The 15,041-nt window shown below is 41.4% G+C and overlaps 1 protein-coding gene across 1 annotated transcript in view; it reads left to right on the top strand.

Moving 5' to 3' along the window:
- spen (spen family transcriptional repressor) overlaps positions 1-15,041 on the top strand; it is a 30,525-nt gene that overhangs the window by 10,052 nt on the left and 5,432 nt on the right. Inside the window, exons 3-11 of the mRNA XM_047367521.1 lie at positions 667-1,281; positions 5,538-5,695; positions 5,844-6,044; positions 6,135-6,286; positions 6,381-6,506; positions 6,601-6,714; positions 6,804-6,917; positions 7,027-7,127; positions 7,213-14,986. Coding sequence (XP_047223477.1) covers positions 667-1,281; positions 5,538-5,695; positions 5,844-6,044; positions 6,135-6,286; positions 6,381-6,506; positions 6,601-6,714; positions 6,804-6,917; positions 7,027-7,127; positions 7,213-14,986 — 9,355 coding nt within the window. The remainder of the gene's footprint in view (positions 1-666; positions 1,282-5,537; positions 5,696-5,843; positions 6,045-6,134; positions 6,287-6,380; positions 6,507-6,600; positions 6,715-6,803; positions 6,918-7,026; positions 7,128-7,212; positions 14,987-15,041) is intronic.

The raw sequence follows: 15,041 nt of genomic DNA, 5'->3' as shown, positions 1-15,041 counted from the left end.
GCTTTGTGCTGAAAAAAAAATCACCAACAAAACAATAAAACGTATCAAAATGGCTTGTGTGGAGATCCTAAATGATATAAAATCAGTATGACTAGAACATCTATAAACACTGTTTTTGCTCTTTAGTTAAACTAATATTTTATGGTAGTGGGTTATTTCCTTCTATGAAGCAAGAAATCTCACAAAATAATCTTAACATAGTGTGCTATGTTAAAACTTTTATTTTCTTAATGTGATATTTAACAGCTGGAGTGAGGTATTTTGTTGATGCCCAAGCCGCTAAATTCTTAAAACATGATTTAAAGATGATCAGGATTTGAGTATCATCTTAAAGTTGATGAAAGACCACATTTGTGTTGCTCATATGATAACAAAGGGAACTAGTTTATTCTATCTTTAAGTCATAAATGGAAAGAAATAAAAGACCTGATGCTCACTTGTCTTATCAGGCACTTCTTTAACCCTTCTTTTAGTTTTGTCTGTAGATCAGTAATTTCCCCTTGAAATGCAAAAGTTTTTCTCAAACCTTCTCAAACATTTTGCTCCGTCTTTCCCTGTGTCTAATTATGACAACCCCCTTACTGTATAGAACTGACAATATTGATAGATCTCTGATCTCAAATGATAAAACTGCAAAGTAACTTGGTTTCTCTTCGCGTTTGTTAGGACTGCAGAAGGCCGCGATCGGGCATATGATCACAGCACCTATGGACATCATGAGCGTCCTGGTAGCAGCTTCGACCGTCAACGGCACTATGAAACAGACTATTACCGTGAAGCAAGAGAGAGGACTCTTGGCAATGCTGGAAGTGGGTCTGCTACTGCTGGTGGAAGTGGTACAACTGTGCCGTCAGGGGTCAGTGGAACTATAGTTGGTCCCACTTCTGGAAACACAGTAGCTAGTGGATCGGCAGGGACCTCAACGGGAGGAAGCGGAGGATCTACGGCCAGCGGGGTTGGCTTCTACCGCTCCCACAGCAGGAGTCCTTGTCGTTTTGAGGCACCAGAGCCTCGCTATGAGTCTCGTTCCAGGGAACCGTTTACTTTGGCTAGTGTGGTTCATAGGGACCTTTACCGGGAGGAACGGGGACGCCGTGTGGAGAGGTCATACCGTCACAGTCGCAGCCGATCTCCACACTCAACACATTCGCGAAATCCCTCTCCTCAGAGACTTGTGACTCAGACTACCCATCCTCCACGTTCCCACAGTGGGTCAGGCTCTCGCAGCCGCTCCTCCAGCTCGGACTCAGTCAGCAGTACCAGCAGCAGTACAAGTGGCAGGTGAGTGAAGTATGCTGTCAGGTTTTTTGTCCCTTGTGAAATTAGCTCTATGCATGGAACTGAAGCAAGATATTCTATTAAGTGTTTTATAGGGACTCTGTGACAGGGCTGTTTTCCCACTAAATGCTTTCATCAGCTATGTTGGCCTCAGGAAAATATGCAACACCTTTTTTTAAATCTACACCACATTTTCAAACAAGACTTGTGCAAGACGTCTAAAAATATAATTCCGGCCATTGATTAGTGGAGAGTGATCTATAACATATTGTTGCTTAAGATTAATTAATGTAAAAATTGTTTGTATCATCCAGAATACCTATAGAGCTTAACCAAAATATTAAAAGTTTTAATTATATGTCACAAAAATGTATAAATATTTTTTGTATTATGTTTGGTTTGTAAAAGTGAAAAGAAAGTTTTCACTAAGATTACATTTCTCAAGACTTGATACTCCTTGTGCCAGCGTGAATTGTTGCAGTGCCTGATGTACAAAAAATGCTTGTATTCAAGCCCCCCCCCCCAAACCCCCCACCACCCTCCCTCCTATCTCTATTGCCAAATGTCACATACTGTAATATCAGCTATTAGTGAACAAGCAACCATAAGGGCAATGTAATAACTAACTACCGTAAAAGACAATATGACAATAATGGCAAAAAATAATGCTGTCAAGATGTGACTTTGTATGAAATGCTATCTGTATGTACTCTGGATATGCAGATGAGCGCTTTAAGATCAGTACCTCATATTTACGTTTAAGGGTATTTTAAAGTAAGAAAGGATGCAGTTCTTGAGTTGCTCTTTTTTTTGTTGATAAGGATTGATCAAGAAAGACTGCCCGTTATGCTTGGCTATTCCATTGTTTTAAAAAAAATTGTGGGCCAGATTTGATCAGCTGTGGCTTAAAATTGAAAATGCTGATATAAAGACTGATCCAACCTGAACCGGATGATTCTACACTTTTTTTAAAAACACAATTGACAGATGTAAGGGCTTTATATACTCTGAAATAACACATAAACCTGTTTGTTTACTTGAGTTGCCAAGGTCAAAGTTCATTCAGGACCTTTCATACTTCTTGAGAAACTAAAGCGCAGAACTCCAGGGGAGTCCTCATTGGGCAGAAAAGCGTGAATGAGAACATTGCCACTTTTCTGCATTAATCCTGGTCGCATTGGTCCAGTGACACAATAGTTGTCAGACACCATGCAAGGTTTTGCTCAGATAGTGTGTCAAGAACATGCCACGAGAACTCCCAAACCAGTGTTTTCTAAAAGACATGGTAGAGAAAACACTTTTTTTGGTTCTTGCAGAGTAAGTACGGGCCTTTATAAAGCTTTTTTCTGTTTGTGAAAACAGAAAAAAGCAAACTTTTGATGTTTTTTTTGGCATTTGGAAGACCTTAGCAATAAATAAGCCTAAATCTGTCAAACAGATTGGATTATTCTACTCTGATTATAGATTCTTTAAACGCAGTTTGAGATTTCTGAAACCCTGATTTGTGTCAAGTAAACAAGGGATTCTTAGATTTCTAAAAGATCTCGCCAAAATCATGTCTCTCTTTCACAAACCTCTCTTCTAGTGAGCTGGGTGTATCATTATACTATTATTGGACATAGTTCTGTAAAGCATACAATTGTATTTAGTCATGGATACACAATAAGGGTATACATTTTTTGTGTTTTTAAATGTATTTTAGGCCACTTACCAAGTCTAAAAATAGTGTATAACATTTGGTTATCATGTTTTTAGGCATCCTCAGCTTTTGTGCTGCTGTACCTAAGGTTAGGATCCTCGTCTCTGACTAACAATTGCAGACAAAAGTTAAACTTACCTAACTGTGCCTCTGATTCACTGCTTGTGCCTGAGTTTTACAATTCTTCAGCATGAGTCGTGTCCAACCAAACCAGAAGTGTTGTAGTAAGACAACATTTTGGCAACCATAGCAACATTCCCATGTCCTGTATTCAGTCTTTTCTGAGGAGCAGTCGTACAAATATTGCATGCAAATATCAATCAGCAGAAGCGTACAGTTGGTGACATTGCACATCATAGTGGCAGGTTTTTAGGAAATGACGTTACGCAAGAAGGAACCCTAAGGTGTCTGTACTGGAGTAAAACCTCACTTCAGGCACTGTGTCATGCCAAGATAATATACTGCCTAATACAATACAGAATACACACACTGTTTTTGTTACTTTTCCATTCACATATATACAAAATAAATTTTTTAAATTCTTCTACTTCAATCTATGTTGTTGTTGGTAAGATAGTCGTGAAGTAGTGGTCGGTTTTAAAGCAGGCAAAAGGATCTTTGTAAGTGCTTTAATGACGCACTCTTTGTATCATAAATATTTGCATGCTGTTAAAGTCCACTTAGATTAGCCAAGGTCAGTTTATGCTTTTACTTAACTTGCCACATGGCGGTGGTGTTTGAGGACCACGGTTTGAGTGTGCTTCTGGTTTTGTTGTGAAGAGTAGTGGACCACAACGTTTAAACAACCATAAACGATGACCCACCATTATCTTTTTAAAATCCACTAAATTATTCTTGTCAATTGCTGAAGCCCTTTCGTCGTGCAGAAATATGGCGGAGCTCACTGCAGCAAATGATTTCTCTTTTAACCCTCAACAATTAGATTAGTATTTGTGTGGCAAATAGATGATAGAAATAAAGTAGAGTTATTTTCTTAAATGTGATTTTAATGTTAAAACATCTAGCATCACAGTGAGATATTATTTTCAATCTTTTGAATTTAAATTGCACTTCTTAATTTGGGCGTTTGCATTCAGTTCTGTTGCCTTCACTGTAATTATGATGTTGTTAAAAATATATTTTGATTTGAGATTCTTTTACTTAAATAAAAAGATTAAAATCGGATTAAACGGTGATTTCCATTCATGGGAAATGACTCTACTTAGGTCCTCTCCAGTTGATTGTTTTTTCATTTTTTTTTGACTGGATCACTCTTGGACGTGGCTTTGAAAGAGCTGTAGCGACCCATGTGGTTTGACCAGGAAGTGCTACGGGGGGGGGGGGGATATCAGGAGATGGCAGCTGTATTGGTTGGGTAATGGCCACCCCCCAACCCCTCCTTCGTGAGATCCAGATGGAACTGGAAATTTCTGGCCAGTGCTGGCTGCCTGCCCACTCCCACAGGCCAGGCTCCGTCAGCAGCACTTCCGGGAGTGTCTGAGCACAGGAGGAGAAAGTGAGAAGGAAATAAACAGCAGAGGGCCTAGAAAGCTGAGACAGACATGGGAATTGTCTGAGTGAGTTAGGTGCATGAGGCAGGCAGAAATATGCCACTTTGTATATGCTCCGTATAAATATGAAAGAACGAGTCAAAAGGTGTCCATCTCCCCTTCAACAGAGGATCCTTTATTTTTTTATTGGCAATTATCAGTATTTACGGCATTGCAAGAACTTTCAGGCATCTATACATTGATGCGGAAATTAGTGTGCTACTCTTTTTGGAAAGAAAAAACACAGTTCTTTGTTTTTGAGTCAGTGTCACAAAAAATACATCATGTCTTTCTGACTTTACTGAAGTATAAAAACCAAGGCAAAAATTCCTAAAGCAAAAGATGAATGTCAAACGGGACACCCCTTTCTTTTCTATAAGGCAATGGCGCCCAGCGTTCCTTTTTAGCCTGTTCTCTTCAAAACCATTGATGCTTCTGATAAAACAATCTATAGCTGAAGCTATATGTTTATGTTTTTAATGTTCAGTGAGACCCGTCCAATGTTTTTTAAAGCCTCAGTTGTATATTGATGAGCTGCCACATAGTGTTCCCGATGTGTGTTCCCATGAAGTGTTACTTCAATAAGTGATGCCAAAAACATGACAATAGGTCTTTTTCATGCATCTGTTGACGCATGAAAAAGACCTATTAAAGGCCTATTAAAAAGGCCTAAAAAATTAATATATATCATTTCAGTTTATTTGTAAAACCCTAATTCACAATTTGTAAAACCCTAATTCACAAAAACTGTCAACATAGGACCAATTATAAACCAAATCAACATACATAAAATGCGATTCATTTCTATTCAACCCTGTTACAGTTCAGTCCAGCACAGTCAGACGCAGAATTAAACTCGCTGCATGCAGTCCTGTTACAATGTTATATGCTATCTCTGTAAAGTCTCTGTAACGCCAGTTAAAGGATACGATAAAGCAAGTTTTTGTTCGTCTAAGGAAGGCAGCAGATTGTATTAATACATTTTATTTTATGCTCTTGCTGTGCTGCAGTGATTCTAGCAGCAGCTCAAGTGATGAGTCTCCTGCCCGCTCAGTGCAGTCTGCTGCTGTCCCTGCACCCTCAGCTCTTCCTTTATCCTCCCTCGACAAGGACGAACCACGTAAAAGCTTTGGCATCAAGGTCCAAAATCTTCCTGTGCGCTCTACAGGTTGGTAATTTAGTGCTACTAAAACAAAAAAGACCTCTTTTACGTAGAATAACAGGTAATACACAGTTTTACGTTTAGAAAAAAATGTTATTTGCAAGAATTAATAAGACCTTTTTAACTCATGTCACATTTGATTTGCCTGCTACAGATACAAGCCTCAAGGATGGTTTGTTTCATGAATTCAAAAAACATGGAAAAGTTACATCTGTGCAAATTCATGGCGCTTCAGAGGAGCGCTATGGGCTCGTCTTTTTCCGCCAACCAGAAGACCAGGAGAAGGCGCTTGGCGCCTCTAAAGGGAAGCTGTTTTTTGGAATGCAAATTGATGTCACAGCCTGGAATGGCCCGGGTAAGTTTTTATTTTTTACCTGCTCTGCAAAAGAAATGATAAATATATCAAAATAAAGCAAACTCATGGTCACACACCTTCACCTCCCAGAGACGGAAAGTGAAAATGAATTTCGACCGTTGGATGAGAGGATTGATGAGTTTCATCCAAAAGCCACACGGACATTATTTATTGGAAACCTGGAGAAGACCACCACTTACCATGACCTGCTAAACATCTTTCAACGTTTTGGAGAAATAGTGGTAAGTTGTTTTTTTTCATAATTTTTTATTTTTCGCAGTAACAAATAAAATAGTTGTGTTTACTGACAGATGTGTTTTTTCATTGTTCCTAAAGGATATTGACATTAAGAAGGTGAATGGAGCACCACAGTATGCTTTTCTGCAATACTGTGACATTGCCAGTGTTTGCAAGGCCATGAAAAAGATGGATGGCGAGTATCTAGGTAACAACAGACTAAAGGTGAGGCTTATGTTGATTCCATTTTACAATTTTAGTAAATTCCTGCTTTATTCCTGCTTTATTCCAACCTGATATTTTAACTTTTATTTTTCAGCTGGGGTTTGGAAAGAGCATGCCCACAACCTGTGTTTGGTTAGATGGATTGGCTTCAAACACAACAGAGCAATTTCTCACTCGCCATTTTTGCCGCTATGGGCATGTTGTCAAGGTAAATATGTTTATTTTGGCACCTTGCTGCCCCGTTCGTGCTTTTGTAAATCCAACCACTCTCCGTTCTGTTTCCGCTGTGGCTGACAGGTAGTACTAGATAGGATGAAAGGAATGGCCCTTATCCTGTACAACAACATCGAATATGCCCAAGCAGCAGTCAAAGACACAAAAGGTTGGAAGATAGGGGGCAATAAAATTAAGGCAAGTGGAAAAATAGCCACAATTGAAAAATCATCTTCTGGGGTTATCTCCTGTTATCTTAGTGCTTTGTTAACTAATTTTGCATGTGTATTTTCTTTTTTGTCTTCAGGTGGACTTTGCAAATCAGGAAAGCCAGATGGCATTTTATCGTTCAATGCAAGCATCTGGGCAAGATATTCGAGAGTTCTATGAGTTTCTTTCTGAAAGAAGGTTTGTATTGGGGTTTTTAAGGACAATTTGACCTCAAATTCGTTTCACCCTCAAAACTAAAACCATTTGGCATTTTTCTTGGCAGAGATGATCGACGAAGCCAATATGAGTTTCAAACCGAAAGACAATATTACGACAATGTTCGAACACCTGGAACATATAGTGACGATCCACGCCGGAAATATCCTGCTAGAAGTCGAGAGTTCTACACTGAATGGGACCCATATCAAGGAGATTACTATGAACCACAGTACTTTGAGGACCCAAGAGAGTATCGGGAATACAGAGCTGATCCTTATGAGCAGGATATTCGCAAATACAGCTACTTGCAACGGGAGCGAGAAAGAGAAAGGGAGCGCTTTGAAACGGATCGGGGTCGTGATCATGGAAGGAGAACCATAGAACGTAGCCAAAGCCCTTCTCACATCTCCACTCGGCGTCCCACCAGCCCTACAACATCGCCCTCACTCTCTGAAAGAATACCTAGTGATTCAGACCGGCGAATTTGTTGCCGATCATCTGACCGAAGTGGCAGCTGCAGTTCTGTCTCCCCACCCAGATTTGAAAAACCGGAAAAGGCCCGTGCTGAAAGATATAATAAAACTGATAAGCTTGAAAAAGATCATGTTTTTGAAATTGAAAGAGCGAGTCTAGTTGAAAAGGAGAAGAGAACAGGGCGAAAAGAGCGAGGGGATAAAGAAAAAAGCGAGAAGCAAAGGCTCAAGAAACTTAAAGTTACATCGCCTACCATGCAGACATTGGAAATAGAACCAGAACTTGAAAAAGATGTTAGCCCTGAGTCTGGACTACGGAGTAAGACCACTAAAACGTCAAAGGAAAGCTCCAGCAAAGCAAGGTTAGATCTTCTGCCTTGTGTGGTGCAGTTAACACGTGTTAAAGAAAAAGAAGGAAAATTGATTGGTCATGCTGTTCAAGAAAAGCAAACATTGAGGGCTGGCAGTGACAGTCCTAAATTGGCATCGCCTGGAGCGGACCAGAAAAGTCCTACATTCCGCTCTGAATCATCCAAAGGTGACAAGCATGGGAAAATGTCCAAAAATATACACAGTTTAATAGAGGTCAGTGGAAAGGATGGTAAAATCAAATCCAAAAAACATGGAAAATCAGAGTTTGGATTTGATACCAACATTTCTCTGGATGTTGACCGTCTAGCTGCCAGAAAAAGACGCTTTGAAGAATCTGGGAGACCTGATAGACAAAGAAGATCTAACGAAGAAGACACTGGTAGAGCTGGACTTTACAAATTGTGGAACAACACAAAGGAGACAGGATTGGAAAAAGTCATTTTGATAAGAGGGGTGCATAAAAAAGAACAACACAAGGATAAATCTGTCCGTGTGGTTTCAGTTTGCAGTCTTAAAGATGGACGGGACTGTGAAGTCAAATCTGTAGGCCTGCCTGTGGAGAGACAGTTGGATTTTGGGGAGCTGCTTGAAGGTTCTACATCACAACAGAACTCTCCCTTCCTTAGAATGGATTTGGAGGGTTTAAAAAGTGAAAATGGCTCCAGTCTCACAAAGATATCAGATGATGGCAGCTTTGATATAGATGAATTAAAAGAACAGAAACAGCTTTTGTCTGAAATTGAACAGGGAAGTGCAAAGTGCAGAGACTATGATGGAGATGAACATTGTGTGAACATTAACCAGTCTGTTTGTGCGAAACAAATTGAGCAAAGTCGATGGCTCCAATCCAAGCTTATGGATCCTGATAAAATGGTCAAGTTCGAAAAGTCTCCAAACGAGGCTTGTGATTCGGAAAAAGATTATATACTGCATGGCGTTGGGAAATTAAATCAGGACATTGCCAGTGATGACTTCTCTTCTAGTAAACGAAAGAAATTGGAGAACTTTGACCTTGAACTCCTGAAAGTAAAACGAGAGCATGACTTTTCAAGTTCCCAGGAATTTAACGAAGACACCTATGGTATGTCATCTACCAAAGGAGCTGGTCAGTCCTCAGAAAACGAGGATGATGAGACTGCCCGGATTTCTCTGTCAGTTACAAAAAGGAAACAAAAATCCTCTCCTACAACTGATGAAAACTTTTCACGTACAGAATCATTAAAAAATCATTTCAGCCTGACAACCAGAAATTTCCAGTCTTCTAACAATGTGTTCCCAAAGCTTAAAACATCCTTGCTTGGATTTGATGATGAGGTAATGCATCACTGGGATAGGAGAATAAAGTCAGATTCTCTCAGGATGGAAATGACATTCCCAAACGAAACTTTAAAACGGGAAAATATCTGCAAACGCTTTAGCCAGGATTTGGAACCAGGAGAGTTGCAGTCTGATTCAGATGACGATGGAGACAACAAACACATTTCTCCCAAATCAAGCAGTTCTTTGTCTTATATCCTCAGGGATCATGATGAGAGAATGACAGACCTCAAGCTTTCAGGCTCTTTGGAGAAAAATAAGTTTTACTCGTTTGCATTAGACAAAACGATAACTCCTGACACAAAAGCACTCCTTGAAAGAGCCAAGACTTTGTATTCCACAAGGGAAGATAACTGGTCTTTTCTCCCCACACGCTTTCCAGTGTCTCATAGTTGTTCTGAAAAGGATAAGGCAGCGCTAGCGCCTCGACCTATTCCTTCTTGGTACATGAAAAAGAAGAAGATCCGTACTGATTCTGTAGAAAAGTTGCATGATAAAAAGGAGGAACTCAAGTCACAGGATCAAGAACGTCAGGAATTATTTGCCTCTCGTTTCCTGCACAGCTCAATCTTTGAGCAGGATTCACGCCGACTGCAACGCCTTGAACGTAAGGACCAAGATTTAGAAACTGGAAGTGGTAGGCCTTTTACGAAGACTGGTGCTATAGAGACACATTCAGAAACTGGGGGAGCTGGTGTTCCCACAGAGCCTATAGTGCTTTTCCATAGTCGATTTTTGGAGCTTCAGCAACAAAAAGATAAGGACTACCTTCCACCTGACTCTGAAAGTGACGAAGTAGTGATGGAGATTAAACAAGACGAAACTCTGAGCTGTGATAATGTGATGTCTGACAAGGAACCTTCACCACCCCTAAAGGGTAGTGACAAATCATCAAGCCCCCCAATAACTGTAAAAATGTCACCATTCCTCCCTTCCCCCAAAGAAACATTCCTAACAGAAAAGAAGGAAGTTTTAACTCCAACCACAGATCAATCAGTGCCATTTGTAAAAGAGGAAAAGGTTGAGCAAGCTTCCGAGATATGCCCATCTCATTCTCCGGTAGAAAACATCAAATTAGCTGCTCCTGAGGTAACCATAACCCCTACAGTCACAATTTCTGAACCAGTAACTGAAACGGAAACAAAAGCAGAGTTAATTGAACCCAAAACAGACGGTGATAATAGTTTAGTGGTTGAACAACATTTCGTGGAAGATAAGCCTCACACACCTGTTGTTTCCTCAAGTGCCTTTGAAAAGGAGACAATGGAATTTGCTTACTCTGATTGCTCAAAGGCGGAAGAAATCTCTGAAGTAAGTAAGTCAGAGCCTGAAATTGAAAACCAGGCCACGGAAAGCTTTGACGAATCTCAGAAAACTGAGACAAATAGTGAGCCCTGTATGCCGGAGTTAGAGGCTGAAGTGAAACCATTACCTACTCGCAGACAACCCAAGGGTAAAAGGGCAAAACCCCTAGCTGTATTACGTAATACACAACCAACCAACCTTATTAACAAGGAAAAACCTGCAACACGGAAAAGTGAACGGATTGACAGAGAGAAACTCAAAAGGGCATCATCTCCTAGAGCAGAAGCACCTAAATTATCGTATGAATCCAAAACCACATCAAAGTCTCCCATACACGCATCAGATTCAGAACAAAACCTTGAGTCAAGTTTAATTGTTGGGAGAACACGACGGAGGAATGTGAGGTCGGTCTATGCCACTCTACATGACGATGAACAAGCTGGAAAAGAAGTAGCAGAGCCGCCACGCTGCATGCGGAAACGAGGGTCCGACAAAGACCAAATGCACCAAGAGGTTCAAATTTCTACCAATACCAGGCGGGGGCGCCCGCCTAAGAGAGGCGTCAAACGAGTTACAGATATATCACCATTAAAAGGGGATCCGAAGAAAACAGCGGAAGCAGACACAGAAGCTAGAGAGGCATCGAATGCTGCAGAAGTTGTGAAAACTTCTGAGGGATGGCGTTCACCTCGTACACAAAAACTCCAACAAACTTCACTAACTTCCTCTACTCCAAACAAAAAAGGAAGAATAGACAAATCATCTGGGAACAAATTAGTGTCAGCTGAACAAGCTAATCCATCAAGCAATGATGAATTAGATCTTAAACCCAAAGCCAGCCCAGAACCGATTGGAAAGCCACCAGACGGGTCAGAAAACACAAGCTTGCCAGTGCTCAGAAAAGAAAATGATTCCAGAGATTCTGTCGAAAAAATATCTGTAGATCCAGATGTTGAAAAGAAAGACACCAGCTCCTCTGAGAGGGGAAAACAACTTGAAAAAAATATAAAAGTTAAAGCACCAAGGTTAAAACGAAATACTAAACAGTTAACTGAAGACAAATCACACAGTCTGAAAAATCTAGAAATCCGTGTTAGTGTGGATGATGTAAAAGGTTTACTACGTCCTGAGGATCTTGAGTCGGATACCTTTGCAGCTAATATTACAAAAGTCAAGGCTGTAGTACAAGAGAATGAGGAAACACAGATGAAGGACTTTGCAAAAGATACCAAAGAGATTAGTACACAAGAAAATGAAGACACACTATCAGAATCTGAACCTCCTGCTGATCCAGCGGCTGTTCTTTTAGCACAACAGATGGAACTGGAGCAGGCAGTTGAAAATATTGCCAAACTAACAGCTGACCAACCTCCGAGACCTTATAAAGAACCACCTTCTGGGCGACCTACTGCATTGCCCCCTGTTATAGTGGAACCAGAAGTTGAAGTTGAAGAGGAGAAGCGAGCCAATCCTGCAAGTGAAACAGAACTTGCCGCTGCTATTGATTCCATTACAGCTGAAGAAACCTGTGGGGATGCAGAGGGCTTCACTTCTGCTCCTACCTACTCTGCTCTTATTCCTACCCCTGAATCTGTAATCTCATCCTCTTCCTCCTCCAATGACATCATGGAACCAGAAACACACATGGCAATCAATAATATTCTTGCTGGAGACTTAGATGATGACTCTCAAACCTCGAGCCCAAAAGTGTCAATGACAGAAGTGAAGACAGCTGATGAACCCATTCTTCTTGATACACCTAAGAAGACAATAAAAGTTAGAGCCCGAACCCCAAAGAAGTCAAGAAATCGTAAAGGTTCAGCTAGCAAAAAGGGGAAAACTGCTGACGAAGTCTCTCAGTCAGAGCCCTCACCAGTAAAGTTACCCGAGTCAATCCCAGAAGATTCAGAAACAACTGACTCAAAAGCGGTGACAGTTACAGCTGGAGTCTCTGCAGTGACTTCTGTTGTCACTGCCGTTGCAACTTGCAGACGTGATGTTACAAGTGCTATAACTGTAGACAACCCCAAAGAGGCGGAGCAGCCTGAAGTGGAACAGCCTGTTCCCAAAGAATCAGCCTTCCATTTAGGCACAAGCAACAGCTCTGCTTCTAAAAAGCCCCCAGCGGAGCCAAGTACTCGTACCTTCAGCGCTGCTAATTCATCACCAGTTTCCCAGCTTAGTGTACCCCTGTTGCGACCTGACAAAATTCCACTTTCTCCTGACTGGCCTCAGCGATCTGAAGAAAGCAGAATCTATGTTAATCCTTCCTGTCATGTCACAGTAGTAACACCATCAACTGCACTTGGAACCCCTACAGGAAATCCCCCAATGCCCCCTGATACCAAGGCCTCCGACATTGATCCTAGTTCCAGTACCTTGAGAAAAATATTAATGGAACCCAAATATGTGTCTTCATCAAACAGCAATTCTATAGCTACCACTGTGTTAACGACTGCCCTATCGGATCATGCAAGGATGTCAGAAATTGAAAATCCCACTGATACACTTGGTTCACGACAGTTACATCCTGAACAAAGGCCACCACTACCACCCAAGTCATTACACCATAAGCCATCACCACTTTCAGAATCCCAACAGAACTGTGGAGAAAAGAAACCGCATACAATTATGTCTCCTACTACCTCAGTAATAAGCAGAATTCCAATGCCTTATGATACAGAAGAAACCCCACGAATTTCCCTAAGCAATCGAAGCATTGGTCTGACCATTCCTAAGCAAAAATTTAGATCAAACTCTAATGAGAATAACCGCTGCCATAGTGTGGAGATAGCAGAAGATGTCTCTAGAGGGCGCTCTGTTGTTGAGCCTACTCCCTACCATACAGGCTCTAGTCCTGGCCTGAGGGTGAACACATCAGAGGGTGTTGTTGTTCTGAGTTATTCTGGTCAAAAAACAGAGGGACCGCACAGGATGAGAGCCAAAATTAGTCAGATTCCTCAAGCTAGTGCTGGTGATATAGAGTTTCAACAATCTGTGTCCAAATCTCAGATAAAGCAAGATCCCATCATTACATCATCTCAGTCACCTAACCCCAAAGTTCAAACCGGATATGGGCATGCAGGTGTCCTTTTGGCCAATCAGCCTTACAATTCTCAACCTGTCATTTCCAGTATCAAGCAAGAGGGTCTTGTATGTGACAAATCTGAAGCTCCCTATCATACAACATCATCGGGTGTGGTGAAGATGTTCCAGCCGCCGGTTAGTTCCCCACAAGTTTTGATGTACAATCAAGCTGTAATTCAGCAGCAGCATGGCAAAAGATCAGTAGTGACGGATGCATTAACAAAAAAGATGGACATTAGCAAAGCTGTTCAGCAGTCTAACTTAAGTCCAGTCCGGAGTCCACACCACCCATCTATCCCTGCAACACGCATGAGTCCTAGCCCTGGCAACACAAATGATCGGTCTGCTTTACACCTCAAACAAGAACCTCAGTCTCCACGAACAGCTGGTCATTCCCCTTCACCTTTTGTCAAAACCTGTCCATCAAGCAGCTCACCCATTGGAGCTTCTGTAGTGTTAAGTCACAGTATGCCAGCGATGTCTACATACCCTTCTAGCATGCATCACTCCCACCCAGAACAGTCCTCTGTGATAATCCAGCCTCACAGTGTCACTCAATCGTTAGCTCATGAAGCCAGAATGAACAACCCGCCTATGTCAGGAATAAACTATGGAAGGCGAGGAGACTGCCTGCCTTCTCCACAACCAGGATCTACAACGTGCTCAAATACACCACAACTTAATGTCATTCGAGATATGGTTTTGCAGTCTCATTCAAGTCCCCAAAGATCAATGTCAGGTGGTGTTGGCGGCAGTAGTGTAAGTGAAGAAGAGCCAAGACACTTTAACCAAGCTCATAGTAGACCTTCAGTTTCCCATCTCCAGTCAGATGTAATGGTGGTTCACAGTGACCACAGAGGGCTTCACCCAGGTATTCGCATGGATCAGTATAGAGAAATACAACAGCGCATACTCATGCACCAGCAACTAGGAGAACAGACATCAGTAGAAGCAAGGCAGTCCCGCAACTCAGAGACTGCAGTAACATCTTCAAGCAACATCTGTGGACCTTCAAGAAGTCCTATACTGGTAAAGAGCATTGACTTTTCAGCAAAAGATTCTCTGAAATCACCAGAAGGAAAGCTAATGCATTTGAGCCCCAATGAAAGTCGAATTAGAGGAGTACTTGCCTCTAGCCCTGTTTTAATGTCTTCTCACCCACATGGAGTTCAGCTAATGCATTCAGGAGGAACAAGCTCCTTTCCAGTTTATCGAGACATGCGAGGCTTCCCGTCCCAGTTTCCAGGACACAATCTGGCTAACCAAGGCATTTCATCTACACAGGCAAGTTACTATTCTTTTATTATGTGGTCATTTGTGAAGATATTTTTACAGTTAA

Source organism: Girardinichthys multiradiatus, chromosome 1 (assembly GCF_021462225.1).
Source record: "Girardinichthys multiradiatus isolate DD_20200921_A chromosome 1, DD_fGirMul_XY1, whole genome shotgun sequence".
Lineage (NCBI taxonomy): Eukaryota > Metazoa > Chordata > Actinopteri > Cyprinodontiformes > Goodeidae > Girardinichthys > Girardinichthys multiradiatus.
Note: the sequence above shows the minus strand (reverse complement) of the source record. Positions and strands in the feature narration are given on the sequence as shown.